This window comes from Anomalospiza imberbis, chromosome 18 (genome assembly GCF_031753505.1).
Source record: "Anomalospiza imberbis isolate Cuckoo-Finch-1a 21T00152 chromosome 18, ASM3175350v1, whole genome shotgun sequence".
Taxonomy (NCBI): domain Eukaryota; kingdom Metazoa; phylum Chordata; class Aves; order Passeriformes; family Viduidae; genus Anomalospiza; species Anomalospiza imberbis.
In genome coordinates, this window is record NC_089698.1 from 3597772 (window position 1) to 3615870 (window position 18099).

Here is an 18099-nt window from a genome sequence, read left to right on the forward strand (position 1 = left end):
AAAGGGATTGGGGGAAAAGGGATTGGGGAATGGGATTGGGGAAAAGGGATTTGGGAAAGGGAATGGGGGAATGGGATTGGGGAAAAGGGATTTGGGAAAGGGAATGGGGGAAAGGGATTGGGGAAAAGGGATTGGGGAATGGGATGGGGGGGGAAAGGATGGCGGAAAAGGGATTGGGGAAAGGGCAGGGAGAACAGCAGAAGGGAAAGAAGCAGAGGGGAGAGGAGCAAATGGAGAGGGAAGAAGGGCTGCAGGGAGAGGCGCCATGGCCATGGAGCTCCACCACCTCTGGCAATGGGGTTCTGCGCTGTCATAGAACCAGGGAAGGGTTTGGGTGGGAAGGGACCTCACTTAAACCTCACTGCTGTGGACAATCCTGCATCCCCGAGCTGGCAAAGGCCAGGCAGAGCCCTGGGATGGCCCTGGCTTTTCCCACTGGAGGAGATAAAACCCCAGGAGTGGGGGCACAGCGAGGGCAGCAGGACCTCTGCCAGGGCTTCTGGGACCCCGGGACCAAACCTGCTGGGGGACAGGGGCTGCACGTCCTTCCCCTGCACGGCACGGGGACAGAGCTCTGCAGCAGCTGTCGGGGTGTCCACGAGGGATGTGCCCAGGGCTGCAGCTGGGCCTGAGCTCCTGGGCAGCCCCAGGGCCTCTCACATCCCTCTTTCTCTGATGGCACTGCTGTCCCATGGTGAGGCTCCTGGTGTCCCTCTGCCCATCCCTGGGACAAGGTGACTGAGCAAGCTCCCAGTCAGCACTGGGTCACCGTCAGCACTGGGTCACCACCAGACTGGGTCACCACCAGCAGCTCTCACTGCCAGCATCGCCCCTCGGCTGCCTAATGGGGCCAGATCACTGCACAAAGGAGTTACGTGGATCACAAACAGGCAGGAAGGCAGGAATAAATTAACGCCTGCAATGGGAGTGTGCTGAAATCCTTTTTTTTTTTTTTTTTTTTTTTTTTTTAAGTACACAGAAAAGCCCCTTCCATATTTTAATTAAAAGCCTTTCAGGAGAGGAGGCAAGGGGCTGCCATTTACAACGGGCTATTGTCAGGCGCACAAAGCAAACGGGGCTGGAGACAAACTGATTTATTAACCTGCGCCTCGCAGCGCTCCCCGGGGTGGGTGAGCCCTCTGTGGAGGGGGGTGGCAGCACTGGGGTCCCCCTGCTCTCCCCGGGGTGCTCCAGGGCCATGGGGCAGCACTCGAGGGGACACAGGGGACACGCCTGGTTTGTGCCACCCCACAGCTCTCTGTCCCTCCAGGTGGCACAGGGTGCAGTCCCTCTCCTCTTCCTTACTGCTCCCATTGATTTATTAATGATTTGGCCAAACAGAAACATTCCTCCAAAGCCCACAATTTAATTTGCTCACCAACGATGCCAAGTTAGTTTTACTCCTGATTTATGAGCAGGCTCCTGTGTTCCCTGGGCAGTAGAGCAGGGTGGTGATTTATGGGGGTGAGATCAGCTTTGTGGGCACAGGGAGAAGGTCCCTGCCTGGCACCTGTCCTGGTGGTGTCCAACAGCAGATCCCAGGAGCACCTGGACCATGAACAGACTGGGCAATCCCTGCTGCTGGCATGGAGAGGAACCTGCTGTCCCCCCAGCAAAGACCACTCCTCCCACCTGGGATCACTGATCCATCTATGAGCAAACCTCCCCGTGGCCCTGAGGGATGTATGGAAATGAATTCCCACCTGGGACGCCCCCTTGCACGGCCTCTGCTCCCACCCCTGGCTAATTACAGCCTCATTAAGACACAGGTGAAGCAGCTTTCTGGCACCACCAGCAGCTCCAATCTCCTTACAAATCTCAATTACTCCCAGCGGTTTCCACTCCCTCATTTTTATGATTTGGGGGATAAGGGGATCTATTTATAGCACTTGGGTTGCCAGAGCAAAGTTGGAGGCTTTGACCTGTGTGCCCCTATGCAGAGGCAGTACCTGGGCACTCATGTTTGGGGTCACAGAGCATCCATGGAATTTGCTGTTGATGCAACCAGGGCTGGGATTTCAGCTTGGGATTTTTACCTGGGGCTCCCTGGTTCCAATCAATGCATTTGTTGCAGGACCATAAGAAGGATTTGCCTCTTTTCCAGCCAGCTCTGAAGGTGGGGAAGGTGCTGGTGCAGGGCTCACAGAAGCATCTCTCTCTCACACAAACTGCCTCAACTCCTGCAAATCTTTCTTTGAACTTTGATTTTCTGCTCACTTGTTCTTCTGCCTGAGGCATTTTGCAATTGTGGGATTGTGAGCGGCTCTGAGTTTCTCTGAGTGGAAGAGATGAGAAGAACAAGATCATTTCCTGGCTGTTTGTGCTACAGTGTGGGGCCAAGGTTACTTTGGGTGTCTACCTCAACCTTTTGGACAGTTTTCCTGGCCCAGGAGCAGACCTGTCCCTGTGAGAATTGGAAGCACCGGCAGGGCAGGGTGCAGTCTGAAGGGTGTCCCTTTTCTTCAGTGTCTTCTGAACTCAAACTCTGCTTTTTGGTGGAATCCTAAGAGCCCTGCAAAACACAGGGATCAGCAGCAGGGTGATACCTGGGCAGTGAGGGGCTGCTTCCTCCCCAGCCTCATGTAGAGAGATGCTCCAGCACTGCAAGATTTGCTGCAGCAAGGAGAGTTTTAGGAGCAGTGAAGGACTACGAGTGACCACTGCAGGAGCACCTCTAGGTTTGCTGGTGTCCGTGCTGCCCATTCCCTCCCGTCCCTCTGAGCACAGGATCCACAGGGAACGGGTAAGACAAAGGGACCAGGATAGTGATGAACATCCTGTCCTCATAATCCTTGCAGCTTTGGAGGCAAAGCAGCTTGTGGAACTGTTTGGGACTCTCTCCATGGGATGGTGGTGGGCAGTGTTTGCCCGTGCTGGGGTGTGGGGTTGTCAGAGCCTGGCAGGAGTCCCCGGGCTCTTCCAGGAGCAGAGATGTGCAGGCACTACAGCCTGGGGTGTTCCCTGCTCCTTGGCAGGGATATTAAACCTCGGCATTTGCTTGGTCTGCAAATCCTCGCCTGCGAAATGCACCCAAGGGGCAGCTCTGTCCTTCTCTGCTCAAAACTGAGTCGTGGCCAGTGGGGCTGGGGTCCCTCCAGCACAAACGTGGCATGGTTCTGCTGGGAGGTACCACTTCCCCAGGGGATTGGGAATTAATTCTCCAAGCCCCTTGGATGCTGGCGTGGCCAGTACAACAGGCTATGGGGCAAGGTGGTGTAGAAAACGTAAAATTGTTTTTTCTTTTTGGTGGAGAAGCAGAGAGGGAATTTTTGGGACAGGTGTTGTCAGTGCCCAGATGCTGCTGGGTGGGCTCCGTTCCTCTGCTGAAGTTGGTTAGATTCTTCAGAGTCATTGAGAAATTTAAAAATAAAACCCTAAACCAGCCTGAATTCGGGGTATTTGTGAATGTGGGGGGTTTCTGGCTGTAAAGCGCTGGGAGCGTGTTGGCTGTAGCCATTCCCAGCCGGTCAAAGGTGCAGGAAGGGTCAGACTAGGCAGAAAAAAACCAAACAAACCTGGAAAAGTTTAACCGGCGGCTTCCGGCTGGCGTTTTTTTTCCAGCTAAAACCCTTAATCTGTCCGGGAGAAATCCATGGCCCGGGGGACTCCGCGCCCCCTCCCGGGACTGAGACCCTTAGGGGGGCGTCCAGGAGCCGCGGGGGGCGATGCTCGGGGGTGGCCCCGGGGGGGACAGGGGTGGTCCAGGAGGGTGCCCCATCCCTCCTCCCCGCGGGGCGCGGCGGGGCCGCCCCCGGTGGAGGCGGGCGGGCAGGCGGGGGGGGGGCCCCCTCCCTCCGCGCCCCTCCGCGGCACCGGGCTCCCCCAAGATGGCCGCCGACGTGGGATCGATGTGTCGATACCGGACACGGTTTGATGCCCGCCGGCTCCAGGTCGGTGGCGGCGGCGGGCGGGAGGGGAGGGATGGGGGCGGCCGCCCGGATCACTCCCCCCCTTATCCCCGTCCGTCCCTCCCTCCCTCCCTGTCCCCCCGCGCCCGCCCCCCTCCCTCCGCCCGCCCTTCCCCATCGATAGGTATCAGAAATTGATCCCCGCCGCCGCCGCCGCTCTTTGTTCGGCGCCGCCCGCCCGGGAGCCTGGAGCAGAGCATGGAGCAGCGCTAGCGGCGATGGAGCCGCGATGGAGCCCCGGCCCCCGCCCCGCCGCCCCCGAGGTGACAGCAGGGCCGGGGGGCGGCCGCCGCTCCGCCCCGGCGGGAGGGAGGGAGGAAGAGGAGGGAGGGAAGTTGCGCGGGATGAAGTTGCGGGGAGCGCGGCCCCCCGCGCCGCCCCGCCAAGTTTCTGGCGGTCCCCGCCCGCCGAGCGGAGCCGCAGGTGCCCGCGGGCTGCGAAGTGTCCCCGGCGCCGCCCGCAGCGGGGGCGGCTCGGTCCCCGCATCCCCCGGCGCGCTCGGGGCGGGCAGAGCCGCGCGGTTGCGGTGATGGATGCGGGGATGGCGGAGCGGGGCTGCCCGGAGCCCCGCCGCCCTCCCATTGTTATCCAGGGCCGGTGTGCGGGGCCGGTGCGGGGGCTCGGCCAGCCCTGAGCGCCGGGAAGGCGGTCGGTACCAGGCGCTGCTGCTCGGACCGGGGATGGATGCGGCGGGGGGGCGGCAGCTCCTTTGTGGCTCCGGGCAGGTCACGGCCGCCGTATCCCACTGTGGTACCCTCGGTCTGTGAAATTCCCGGTAAGTCCTTTGTTACCGTGCGCGGGGGAAGGTTGCCAGGGGCTGCTGACAGTTTGTGACCTTAAATACGCACCTTAAATAGGAGGTGGGTAATTAACACAATGGCTCTCCCAACATAATGGGATGAAACCCAACCTGGAGCCGCTACAACAAGCGAAACGCGCATTTCCATGGTTATTAAATGGGTTTATCCCTGTAGGATATTCCGGAGTTTAAAATGCGGCGTGCTTCGGAGGGGAGTAAACAAATTGAAATGCGATTTATGAGGCTCCGGTAGTGGATCAACAGTTCCAGCATTTAATACATTTTGGCTTTTAAGCAGATTACGTGCTGCATTTGCGCTACGCGACCCGAAAAGTACCGCAGGTACCGCGGCCGGTGGGTTTGCCATGACTGCTCAGTTCTGGCATTGTGGCCGGGAAGGGATTACGGCTCTAAGCGCTTCGGATACAAAAGCGTTCCTCGCTAAATCGCGCTAATGACTTTTCCTGGGTGCGCGCAGAACCTTTATTTAAAGACAAATATTGGCAGCTACTTTGCCGTGGGTCTGTCGGGGGCGAACTTTGCCGGAGGGAGCGGTGCCCTGGGAGGTGGCGGCTCTCCTTCCTTCCTTCCTTCCTTCCTTCCTTCCCTCCCCGCCGTTCCGCCTGGCCGGTGCCCGTGGCTGGGCGCGGAGCTGGAGAGGGAGCAGTGGGCATTGACTTCTGTCCAGGCAGCAGTTCTGCCGCCTCGCCGGGATCGCGTTGGGAAAGGTGACCTTGTGCCAGCTTGGCCTAATGCCCTCCATTAAGAAAAAAAAAAAAAAGAAAACAAGAAGGGGAAGAGAAAAAAAAAAAAAAAAAGGCAAGCAATCCATTTATAATTCTTCCAAGAGCCTTTTCCTTTTTCTTTTTTTTCCTCCTTCCTTTTTAATGGATGTGTCTGAGCAGCTCTGGTGGCCTGGGGCTGGCCAGGAATGGCAGAGTTTGAGCCGCCCTGATGAATGGTGGGCATATGGAAAACACAGGGATAATGTGCAACTCGGCAGCGCTCGGATCGAAACGGCGCTGAGCCCTTTTACGGCAGAGAGTCGCGGAAATGAGAAGAGATAAAATTCTATCAAAGATAATACCAGACGTATTTCACCGGGTTATGAGATTGGTTTATTGTGTACATTACTAATGCAGTATTTTTTTACAGCTTTCTTGTGTGTGATAGCCAGAGCGGGATTCATACCTTCATGGGGTTTTTGGGGTTTAATTTGCTTGGGGTTTATTGCATTCTGGTTGGCACTGTGTGGATTTATGGGATGCTCCGTGTGCTGGATGCTGCTCTAATCCAACCCGTTCCGTGTTAAAATGGCAAAAAAATGGGCAAGAGTTTTGAGCTGCTGATTTGGGGTAATAAATACAACGGGCGAGCGAGAGGATTAGAGCCATCTTTTATAAATGTCTTCACATCTCATTATGCAGATGAGCTCTGGCTACACGGCTCCAAGCCTTTGGTTCTCGTCAAATAAAATGTTCTTGGGTTTATTTCCCGGAATGCAAATGCTCTCTCTGCGTGCTGGAGTTGGGCAGAAACTTCAGCGGCTCTGCCGGATGGTGGAGAGCCGGGAGCCTCGGAGCCTGGTCTGGTTGATGAAATGTTTTTGCTGTTTAGAGTTTAGGGGAGAAGGAGGGAAAAAAAAAAATACACAACTGTGGATGTGATTAAAATATTATAACCTTATGATATTCTGAAGTGCATAAATTTTACATATCAGCTACAGAGGGAGTTTAGACATCCATTAAATGATATGACAGCTTGACTTATCTAAATGTGCATCATTTAACAATGTGTCAAAATTCTGCTTTATATAGACGACAGCAGTAAATAAGCTATCAGTCCTCTTGGCTGGAGCTTAATTCCTGGAGCTTGGACTAATAAACTTAACTGCATTCTTGTGCAGCAGCAGGAGAAACCTGGGGGGAAGTTGAGGTGCTTCTGGGGCTGTGAATGGGGGAGCTTCACCTCTGCAAATGCCTCTGGTGCTCTGGGTTTTTTGGGGCTCTTACGGAGAGACTGGTGGGACATACCTGTTTCCTCCAGCATCTCCAGCACCCACCTTCCATCCCCATCCCTGCTGGAGGGTGGGATGGTGGCTGTGGTCACTGTGCCCGAGGGAAAGCGTGGAGAGCCCAAGGAGGCTCTGGGTGCCCCCATCTGAGGAATTTTTGTCTTTCCAAGCTGAAATCTCCATTTTTGTGGAAGCGCAACCTGTGCCTGGGGCTGGCTGAGAAGCCTTGTGAGCTTGGGAATGCAGTTTGTGCTTTCCAGTGGCTCCAGCTGCTCCCGGTGCAGTGGGGCATGGGGAACACTGGCTGCGGAATCATCTGATTTGAACAATTAATCTGAATTTGGGCGCCGCGGCACCGCCGGAGCCGGGGCCTCGGCAGATGTCTGTCTCATGGTTGGCTTGGCTGCTGTCTGATGGTTGTGTGCTCCTCCTGGGAGCTTCCCTTGACCAGAACTCTTCAGGTGGGTTCTCTGCTGTCTCCTAAACTGTTGGTGGGGTCAAAAGTGACGCCTTTGTCCTTCACGCAGGAGCTTTGTGTCCTTAGGGATCGAGGGCTGGAAATGCAGCTGCCTCCAAGGAGGTCCAGCTGAACTGGTCACTGAAATGTAGTTGATGTTCCAGTATCAACAAGTTCAAACCTTGGTCATGGGAGAACTTGGGTGTCTTGGAATGTCACTGTCATTGACTACCTCATGGTGTCCCCTTCCTCTGTGCCGCCACTGCAGCTCCCTCCGTGGGACAGCCTGAGGTGACAATCCATCCCACCCCCCAAATCCTTCATTAATACATGATATTTCTACTATTTCCAGTTTATATGTGAGGAGAGGGAGGAGATGGGCTGTGTTTCTGATCCCACCTGCTCTGGGGTCAGTACTGAGCATTGCCAGAATGTCAGACTGTGAAGTTCCTGAAGTGAAATGTGATTTTTTTTTTTTCTTTTAATTTTTTTTTTTCTGGCTGAATAATTGAGATGCTGCCAGACAAGAAGAGCTGCAGAAAATGAGAGTTTATCTTTAGCACCACAGTTCTCACTTTAGAAACTGGTGACCCCAATTCCAGCCTGGAGAGTGACTTCTTCCCTAATTAATAAATCCATTAATTAATTGTGTGCGTGCTGCAGCCCATTAGAGATGTACATGCTGGCCTCCTGATCCAGTTTAGAGGATTGTCTCTGTGGCCTTGGAAGCGGTGGGGGGGAAAGGATTGTGACCATGAGGCAGCTAGGGGACAGGGATGGAAATATAATTTGAATTTTGTGGGACTGCAGGGATGAGCACAAGCCCTGCCACCTCCTGGTGGATGTTCCAGCTTGGAGAGGGGTGTGGGACTGAGTGGAGTGCTCAGGGCTGCTGTGCCCACTGAAATGGGGGACAGTAGTGAGGGCTGGGGGTCGTGGGGCGCCCCTTGTGTGGATGCCCTGTGGAATGGGGAGCAGGGAGCCGTCCCCAGGGCTGTGGCATCACCTGGTGGGTTTGGCAGGGCTGGGCACGGCTCCTGGCTGCAAGTGTAGTGGAATGTTAAAGCCTTGGGTGATCTGAATTATTATTTATGACCAGATTAGGAAGCAGTGCACTCCCAGCCTGCCAGTCCTTCAGGGGCACTTGCTGAACTCAAAAACCTCAGCAGAGCCTGCGGAACCTGTGATGCATCTCCCCACATGTGCTGGCACAGGAGCTGCTCCCTTCAGTTAATTTTTCTTGCTGTCTGCAGAGACCTGGAATGAAAATACGGGCAAATTTGTGTGTGCTTGTCCCAGGGCTCCTGTTTTCTGTGCTGAATGGGAAGCTGGCTGTTAGCAAAAGAATCATCATCTTTAAATGCAGAAGGCTTTGCTTGCCTATGGGTTTTAGGGGCTCCAGGGGCCCCTCTTTTCCCCCATTTTCCTCTCCTGGTTTTGCTGGCAGGAGAAAATCAGTCTATTTGGGTTCCCAGAGGTGGCTGCATGTCCCAAGGGACAGCAGTGGTACTTCTCCCCTCCTCCCCTGGGTGCTGGCGTAATCATGGCACCACATCCCTGGCTGCAGGAATTCCCACATCCCAAATTTCAGGGAACTATCCTGGGAGCTGTTAACAGAACACAGCAAATTGAAATTACAGGGCCATTGTTTGCAGGGAGGGAAGGTGAGCAGCAGCATCCTGCTCCTCAGCATGCCTTGAAATGAGATCTATTTAGGATTTGCAAGCCATGGGTGTGTGCTCCCCCACAGCACACCTCAAGACAGAGCTCACGGTGTAGCGCATTCCCTCTGGGATTGGAAAAGGCACATTAGAGACATCCATTTCCCCCCAAACGCCTGGGTGAAGTTTCTCAGAACATTTTGTACCATCCTGCTCCTATTACCGAAAGATGTAATTCCCCAACTTGGGAGATAATAAGCAGGTATTGACTTCTGCTGGGGTCATTATCAAGATTTATTCAGTCAATATGGCTCCTTGGGTCAATAAATCTTGAGGTTGATAAAGGAGGAATATATACTTGCAGACTTTATTAAAAAGTTTTCCCCTTTTGTAACACTTTTTCCTCTGTGTTGCAACAGGATCTGTGACAGAGTTTTCTTTAATTACCTTTTTTTTTTTTTTTTCATGGTGCACGTTTTCCTGCATCTTTTTGTCTGTCTTTCCAAGACAGCACAAATTGGGAAGCAGGATTTGGCCCTGTGCTGGCTCTGCTTTGCTGGAGACCCCTTTTGTGCTGTGATTCCCCCTCTCCTGGCTTGGCTCTGGTGCTGGGTGAGGATTTGGGGGAATGGGGGTAATATTCAATATTCCCACCATAGGTGGCTTTTTTAAGCTGAGTTCCCTGGTGGCACCAACACCTCCTCCCAAAATGGATTTGGTGCTTTTTATTCTTTAACATGGCCTTGCTGTTTAATTTTTTTTTTGGTCTACTTTGGTGCAGCGCTAAGTGATTTCCCAAAACTGCCCCAGCACCCCTGGGCATTGACTTTGCTGTGGTTCAAGCGAGCGTGGGGCTGATTTAATATTTAACTCTCGGCGTGTGCCTGTGCCAGCCAGTCCTCCTGCAACACGGATTCCCAAAAAAGTAAATAACCAATTTGAACCCCGGGTAAATATTCCTCTGGTGGGAGCTGTGCCGTGCGTCAGCCGCTCCGAGCACGCTGCCGTTGCCTTTGGTAACGCTCCCGTGGTTTTACACCAAAGTCAGGACCTCAAGCATCCTTTGTTTTCTTCCATCGGGATAACATAATAAAGTATTACCTGGTGCTGGCAGCAGGGCTTGTAATGTGTGCTGTAAGCACGGAACAGAGCCGGGGTGTTATTGCTCAGCCTGGCTGCAGAGGACATTTATTCCTTATTAATCACGCTGACGGGGAGAGCTGCCTCCGTCTGCGGCTCTGGGAGTGCTGCACAAACATTGCTGCATCCCTGGGAGCTGGGTCATTATTGCCCTCCTGTCCCCTCAGTTTCTTTGCTGAGGGAGGAGCTGTGGGCTCTGTGGGGGCACAGTTTGGGCTAAGAGCCCTCTGTGATGCCCGGCACGGCGGCTGGGATGGGGTGAGTGGATGGTGGAGACCCCCCGTGCTGTAGCTATTCCTCAGGGTGGTGGGGATAAACTCCATTCAGGTTGGATATCAGGGAAATGTTCAACCCCCGAAGGGTGCTGGGCACCGAACGGGCTCCCCAGGGAATGGGCACAGCCCCAAGGCTGCCAGAGTTCCAGGAGCATTTGGACAACACTCCCAGGACGAAATTTTTGGAATGTCTATGCAGGACCAGAGGCTGGTTGGTCAATGATCCTTTTGGGTCCCTTACAACTCAGGACACTCCATGATTCTGTGAGTCTGTGGGGTCTCTCCCCTTGAGCGGCTGCTGATGCCACATTTGTTGTGCCAGGAAGGGATGGAGTGGGATTCTGTGGCCGCGCCGCTCGGGTTCCCTTCCTCTGGCACCAGCGATGGGCTGTGCTTTGTTGATGCCAACCCATCCAAACTCCTGCCAGCCCCGTTCCTGGCAGAGCTGAGGGCTGGCGGGTGCCCGGGCTGGTGGGGCTGTGCCCTGGGCACGGCTCCAGCTCGTGTCCGGGCATCCCGGACCAGCGGCTCTGCTCGGCACACGCCGCTGAGGCAGCGTCTCCTGCCGCCGCACTTTCCTTTCAAATAAAAGCAGCTAATTAACATTATTCTTTAATTATTGCCTTTATCAACAAGGGGTCTGGTTTATACCAGCAGGATAGTCACTTTCCTTTCCACTACCCAAGCGAATGCTTCAATTCCTGTTGCTTTTGAAATGAATTTGATGTCATCTGCCCATTGTCACTTAATGGGGACACTTGGGTAATGATTGTGAGCTCCAGCCCTGTTAGCAGCACTGTGAGCGTGTAATTTAGCCCCTTAGGCAACGGTACTTTTGAAATCTCTGGATAGTTTTGAACTCTCTGTTCTTAATTAAATATGCAATTTTTCACGGTAACCAGGTTAATTCTTTTGTGTTGTGTTGTAATACTGTTAGGAATTTTCATAGTTCTTATTAAACATTATTCAGGCATTGTGAATTCCATAATTAAAAAAAATGAAAAGAACAAAGCTTGATTCACTTCTTTCTTTTCCCTGGTTAATTTATCAAATGAATTTTGCAAATTTTTCTTTTTCTCCCCAGACAGTGTGCCAAGTGTTTTAAAGGGGAAGGATTTAATTGCTCTGTAGGGATTGGTTGGTTATGAAGGATTTGGCTGTTTGATTAGTAAACCCTATTGGGAATGGTTTAATGCTCCATGATCTTAAAAATTGTCTGATTGTGAGGCTCTCCAAGGATGTTTTCTCTCTTCCTCATGTACGGAAAAGGCTTTGCACAAGTGTGATTATGAGATGGAGAGGAGGGAGCCGAGGTCGGAGCTGGGTGATCTGGGCTGCTCTGGTCAGGAGGAGGAGGAGGATGGTGAGGCAAACCAGCAGTTGTTCCCGTGTATCCCTGCAGATTGTGGGAATGGATCCCTGGCTGGGCCAGGGTGGGGCTGCTCCATGGATCCATCACTCAGTTCCTCCTCCGAGGCTTGCTGCCTGTTTTACCTTGTAATATAATGGAATTTTATGGAATAACTGGTTTATTAAGAGGCAAACCCCTGCTGTGCTCTCTGTGCCTGAGTCACTCTGGTATCCCTGGGCACATCCCTGTAAGGATGCTGGTGTGGCTGGGGGATCCATGCAGGCTGGACATGCATGAGGAGGGATGTGGGGATGCAGCTGCTGGGGGCTTGGTCCAGGGATCCCACCTGCTCTGACTGTGGGGCCTGGGGCTGTCCAGCCAGGGGTCTTTATCCAGGCAGGCTGTTAAAAAGGATAAAACCACTCAGTTTCTGCTGGTTTTCTTGTCCTCTTTGGATCCAGAATTGATGGAGGTGATGTCTGTGCACTGATATTGGGGCTGCAGGGATGAGCTGTGACTCCAGTGTGCCAGGAAGGGCACAGTGCTCCAAAATCCCTGCTGGGGAAGAGCCTGGGCTTCCCTTCCAGAGTATCCAGGAGCATCCCCGTGGGCACTGCCAGCGCTGTTCTGTGTTGTTTTTAAAGCCCTTTTGGATTTAATATAGAGGGGGAAAAAGGTCAATATTTGGTGGTTTTAGCCATATGGTGCCAGCTGGGCTCTTCCTGATGTTGTGGGGTGAAGGATGATGGGGCCTCACTGTTAAATAACAGAACAGCAGCATGGTGCTGGCACCCAGTGGGATTTTGGGGGGAGCAGGAGGGGTTTTGTCTCCTGCCTGGAGCATCCCTGGGAGGTGCTTCTGTCTGGGAGCTGCAGCCCAGCCAGGATCGATTGTGGCCAGTCTGAGGGGGCTCCCCAGGGGTTATTTGGGCTTTAAGGAGAGGTCAGAGAGTCATTACACTTATAAATATATTACAATTTAAGAGAAGAGCTGTCATTATCTTTGAACTTGGTTTATGTGGCGCCAGTTTTTCCCCATTCTGATTCCAGCCAGGAGGATCAGCCAGGCTGAGGCAACACCTGGACAGCTTGGGGGAGGAAATAAAGGATTCAGCACTGCTGGGCAGGGGGCTTTGCCTCAAAAAGCTTTAGAATCTATGCTTAGAGCTGCTGCTTTCCCCTAAAACTTGGAGAAAGATGTTAGTTTGAAGTTTGGGGAACCAAGTGATGCTGTGGTGATGCAGCTGGCAGCGAATCCTGGGTAGGAATCTATGTCAGAGCTGGGGTTTCTCTGCATCATCATCTTTTGGGTGTTTTTGGGGAGGGACAAGTCAGCAGCACCTGAGTGCCCTGGTGTGGCCAGGTGGGAGTGTCACCAGCCCACAAAGAGAAATCCAAGATGCCACCAAGCAGTGGCACCATGCTGTGGCAATGCCTCCCTAGCTGGGTTGAGCAGCGTGGGCAGGGATGCCAATGGGACTTAAAAATAAGGATTTATATCAAAATAAATCCCATTTATTCCCCCAGTTTTCCTGTTCCTCACGGCCGAGCGAGGCACTGAACGAGCAATGCTGGACTGTGGCTGAAGCAGGGACACAAACCATTTGCTCTGGTGGTGACACAGGCTTGGAGCAGAGACCAGCATGACTGAGGAGTTCCACTCCCCACAGGGCTGTGCTGAAGCCAGAAAGTCACTTAAAAACAAAGAAAAAAACAACAACAAAAAAAACAAGAGGCTAGACATTTGCAAGGCGAAGGCGAGCAGATGCCAGTAATGTATTCCCAGGCATGACACAGAGTGGCAGCGTGTCATGAACTGTGTCCCCAGGGACCCCTGGGTCTGTGATATTGGCTTTAACCCCCACCAGCTCTGGTCAGGGCGTAAATTCATCAGGCTTATGGGTATTGCTCTTGGACTACTGAATAATTTACAGTTGCAGAGCCCAGCCAGGTTCAGGTCATCGGGGTTCATGGGTTAATAACAGGTTTGGTTTTTGTTGTCAGCATCTGCCTTGATAACATATGAAAGAATCCTATTCTGTTGATTAGATTTTGAAATGGATCAATTTTTAATCAGCAGAACATCTGACTCACTCAATAAGAGGAGCGTGGTGGAGACAGGACGAGGGGCTCGTTATTTACAGGATTGTTTGTTTTTACTAATACGCAAATCCTCGCTGGGGCTGGAGCCTCCCCCCCGCCTTCCCTGGCCCCGGCTCCCCCAAAATAAATTGCTGGATTTATCTGCAGCCTTGTGCCAGGTATTTGATCCATCCACTGATTGGGTGGGAAATCCATGCTGCTGCTCAGGGCACGCTGAAGCTTTGATTTAACAATCTTATTGATGGAAAACATTTACTTACCAGTCACCAAACCTTCGAAAATTTTTACATTTTGGGGGTGTTTTATTCAGCTCTTCCTGAGCATCCTGCGTGGAGCTTCCCTCCACAAGGACCCCCAGGATGGGCTTGTGGGTGCTGGGAGAGCAGGGAACAAACCCTGGTGGGATGCAGAAATATCCTGGTCAAATTTCTGTCGGTGAGCAAAGTTTCTGAGGGAATAACTTTTGATTTCATCATTCAAAAGAGCTGGATCCCCATGGAAAGTTAAATACTGAGTGAGGCACCTGAGCAAAAGCATAATTATTTTCTAAATTATTTGGTTTTGATTCTTGGGCACAAAAAAAATCCAAAGTTGATGTATTTCATTGCATCTAGATAAACTGTACATGTTTCTTTCTGTAAAGACATTCATGAAATAGATATAATTTTTTTAAAATAATAAATTGGTGGGTTTTTAATGGAATCCACTGGGTCAAAATTTTGGCTTGAAGCCAGGCAAATGGTTAACAAGTACCATCACCCTGAAAATCAAATTCTGTTTTTTAATGACAGAAAAGGAAAAAGTCTTGTAAATGTAACTTTGGGAAGCGTGTCAGCAGGGTACGATGGCTCTGTGGGGGCTGTCTGGGGACTCTCTGTCACTGGCAGATAATGATATAGATAAGAACTTGTTGGGATGATAATTTGCATGGGTTTGCCCTGGGCTCTTTGGGATTTTGCTTTTAAAACTCGTGCCTTCTGGCAGTCTCCTTAACCTAAACAAATATTCTCCCTCGGGTCAATTAAGATCATGGCTGGTGGTGAGGACTTGCTTCTGATAGATTTTTTGGTTTTCTTCGTTTTTTTCCTCAAAAGTGTGGCTGCTTCTTAAAAAATTGGTGAATTTCTGAATTTATAGGTAGGGTTTTTTTTGTTGATTTGATGAGATGGTGATTTAAGCATTGGGAGAAGCGTGCTGAGGCCTCTGGCTGGTGCTGGGGATGCTGGAGGTGGGGATGTGAACATGGGGATGGATTTCCTGATCCCTTTGGGTGCCACAGCCTATTCCAGCTCCCAGCTGAGCACCCACATGCTCTGTGTTTGCTGGTCACAGCCGAGGTTTCCTCTGGAGCTTTGCAGTGCCTGGTGTTATTACAACCCCATAATCCCAAGGGCTCATTGCTATAACCTGGAAATAACTCTGCAGGTAATGGGTGTTTGCTCTCAGAGGACACAGCTGATGTATCAGCCTCTCCTAAGATCATTAGCACTGTGAGCAGGTTAAATATGCAGATTTTATCATCCCTGGCAGGTTTATTTGCAGGAGAGCGATGGGTGTCACAAGTTCGGGACTTCCAAACGAAGTTTATTTTAGTGATGGAAAATGTGCTTCTTCTCTTGAGCATCTGCTGGTTATTTTCTGACCAGAGTTGGAAGAAAAACAGATTTGCAAAGAGTAGAGGGACTCCTGGGCTGGTTTTGTATTAAATAATGGGTGCTTAGAAGGCGATGATAGAGTTTAGTGCCTGATTTGGGCAGTGGGAGTTGCTCTGGAGACTTGCCCAGTTCTTGGCTCCTCTGGTAACTTATTAACTCCAAAAATTGTCCTTGTGTTCAGCAGCTGAGTAAATATATTGCTGATGGGTGCCTGGGTTTTAATGTCATTGCTCTGGGCAGGATTGACCCAAAACAGCTCCAGAGTTGGTTCTGCTGCCATGTGGAGCTGGGTCTGGCACGGTGAGAGCCAACAGCACAAGAGGGGCTGGAAATGGTGCTTGGCTGCTTCCTTTGCACCTTGAGGCCATGCAAGGGGGTTGCTCCTTTGCAGCTCAGGATTTTTTCCAGGGTTCCCATCCCTGGAACTTTTCAAGACCAAATTATACAGGGCTTGGAGCAACCTGGGATAGTGGAAGGTCCCCGTGCTTGTGGCAGGGGGAGTAAAGAGATGATGTTCAAGGTCCCTTCCACCCAAAGCACTTTTTATTCTGTGATTCATTTTGGGTATATGAATTTGAAACCCAGCCAGTTCCAGGTACAACCCTCTGTGTCACTCCAAAGCTGCATGGATTTGATCCAGAGTTGTTACCAAGACCTGCAAACCATCCTCTCCTCTTTCCTCCTTGATTTCTTGAGCCCTTTAGACAAGTATGGTGCTGCAATAATTTTGGGCACCACGGGGTGTTTGGGTTCATTAGGTCTCGCTGTGGGGACCATACAAATTTACCTTTTGACAGCAGTGGTCTTCTCTGCCCATCCCTTCCCTTATGGAAGAATCCCCTTCCCACCAGGATGCATAACCTGAGCCTGGAAGGGTTTCTCATTTCGGTCTTTTTTTAGGCTAATAATTAAACCATAATGACAGAACCCAGCATCTCTTTATTTAAAGAGCAGATGGAGTGTTCTGGATATCAGCATGGCCCTGGCTCCCAGAGTGCCAGCAGCTCCTGGAGCTCGGGGTTGGGATGAGCCCCCCAAGGACTGTGTTATTGGGTGGGCAGCAGGTGGCAACGCCGTGGGACGCCAAAATTACAATGGCATCGTTAGGTAGGGATGAGCTGAGATGCTTTTCCTGTGCCATGGCTGAATCCCAGGGAGCTGCTTCCAAAAAGCACCTTTGGACTGCTGAGTTGGCACACCTGGCACGTCATGGGCTGAGCTCTGCCTCCATCCCACCCCCGCGAGCGACCCGAGGCGCCGCGGCTGTCACGGTTACGACCGGAGTGGGGCTGTTTTGGTGACACACATTTTAATGGATAATCCCAGCCTGCCACTTCCAAAAGCTATAAAAGAATGGAGCACAGGCTTTGGCTGCTGAGCTGGCCCAGAGCTCATTGCTCGTCCTCGCCATCGTGATGTGGAGCTGAAGTGATGATTTTGGAGCTGCTAATGCCATCCTGGAGGGTCCAGATCCATCCCCAGCAAATCCCTGTCTTTCCCCATTTTGGTCTCCACCCAGCACCTAGCCACAGTGCTGTGTACCTCCCACCCCGATTTCTCATTGAAACACTTTATTTTTTTCCTAAGCAGCCACAATTGATAATTTAGCTCTGGATAAAGCAACCTTCCAGCTTTTTCTTTCTTAGAGGCCAAAACATTGATGTTGTGTGAAATGGGAGCTTTGAGGAGGCTTTGTATGGAACTTAGCTTCCTGAAAAATTTATTTACTGCGACTGTGATCCGCAGGAGTGAATTGATGTTTATCTATAGTAGTTCTTGCCAGAAAAAAAATGCATAACTGCACTTTCTTGGGAAGCCTTGAAAGGCCTTTTAAATAAGTGTCTAATAGTAGGCTCTCAATAGCAAACAGCCAGCTTGATAGACAGTGTACAGTATATTATTAACTATAAGCAGGCTTAATCTTTTCCTCATGTTTTAGAGAATGCTTTATAACCTTGTGGCCAAAGAATTCATGATGGCCAGGTATTTGAAGCTAAGCAAAAATTATACCAGCTGTAACTGCTGGGAGATCGATTGTGCTGGGAAAGGCAGGAGGCAGCGAGCTCCTGCTGCAGCCCTGTCCTGGAGCTGCTGCTCCCAGCCACTCCTGGCTGTCTCCATGGTGTTTAGGTGGAACATGTGTCATGTGGAAGATGTGGGGAGGGTGTTGTTTGTTTATTCTCCTCACGATTGCCGTGTGGGATGGGGGTCCAGGTCCCAGCTCAGTGATGGAATTGAGTCATGGGATCGTTAAGGTTGGGAAAGATCTCTAAGGTCATCGAGTCCAACCATTAACCCGGCACTGTCATGTTCACCACTAAGCCATGTCTCCACATGCCACACCTTTTGAATGGTTCCGAGGGTGGTGATTCCACCCCTGCCCTGGGCAGTCTGCTCCAATATCTGACCACCTTTTCAGTGAAAGAATTTTCCTGAATTTCCAATCTGAACCTCCTCTGGTACAGCTTGAGGCTGTTCCCCTCTTGTCCTTTGTTCCCTGGGAGCAGAGCCTGGCCCCCCCCACCACGTACCCTCCTGTCAGGGAGTTGTGGAGAGCCAAAAGTTGCCCCTGAGCCTCCTTTTTTGGCCCCATGTTGTGGTGTCAGAGCCCCTCAGCTCCTCCTGCCCGTGCTGTTGGATCCTGGGAGCTCTGGCCAGGAGTCAGGGAATCAATAGATGGTTAAGGTGATAAGTGGCTTTGCTAAAAACCAATTTTGCAAGAGGAGTTTGCAAAGA

General features: G+C 51.7%; 1 protein-coding gene across 7 annotated transcripts in view; it reads left to right on the top strand.

The window, feature by feature from the left end:
- The first annotated feature begins 3753 nt into the window (after positions 1-3753).
- The window catches only part of CUX2 (cut like homeobox 2), a 61653-nt gene continuing 47307 nt past the window's right edge, over positions 3754-18099 (top strand). For 3 of the 7 annotated variants that reach the window (XM_068208526.1, XM_068208530.1, XM_068208531.1), the window contains exon 1: positions 3754-3890. In XM_068208526.1, coding sequence (XP_068064627.1) covers positions 3828-3890 — 63 coding nt within the window. In that variant the 5' untranslated portion in view covers positions 3754-3827. Of the gene's footprint in view, positions 3891-4026; positions 4172-4432; positions 4684-18099 lie in introns of those variants that run through there. The other 4 variants (XM_068208523.1, XM_068208527.1, XM_068208525.1 and 1 more) reach the window with 4 other exon arrangements.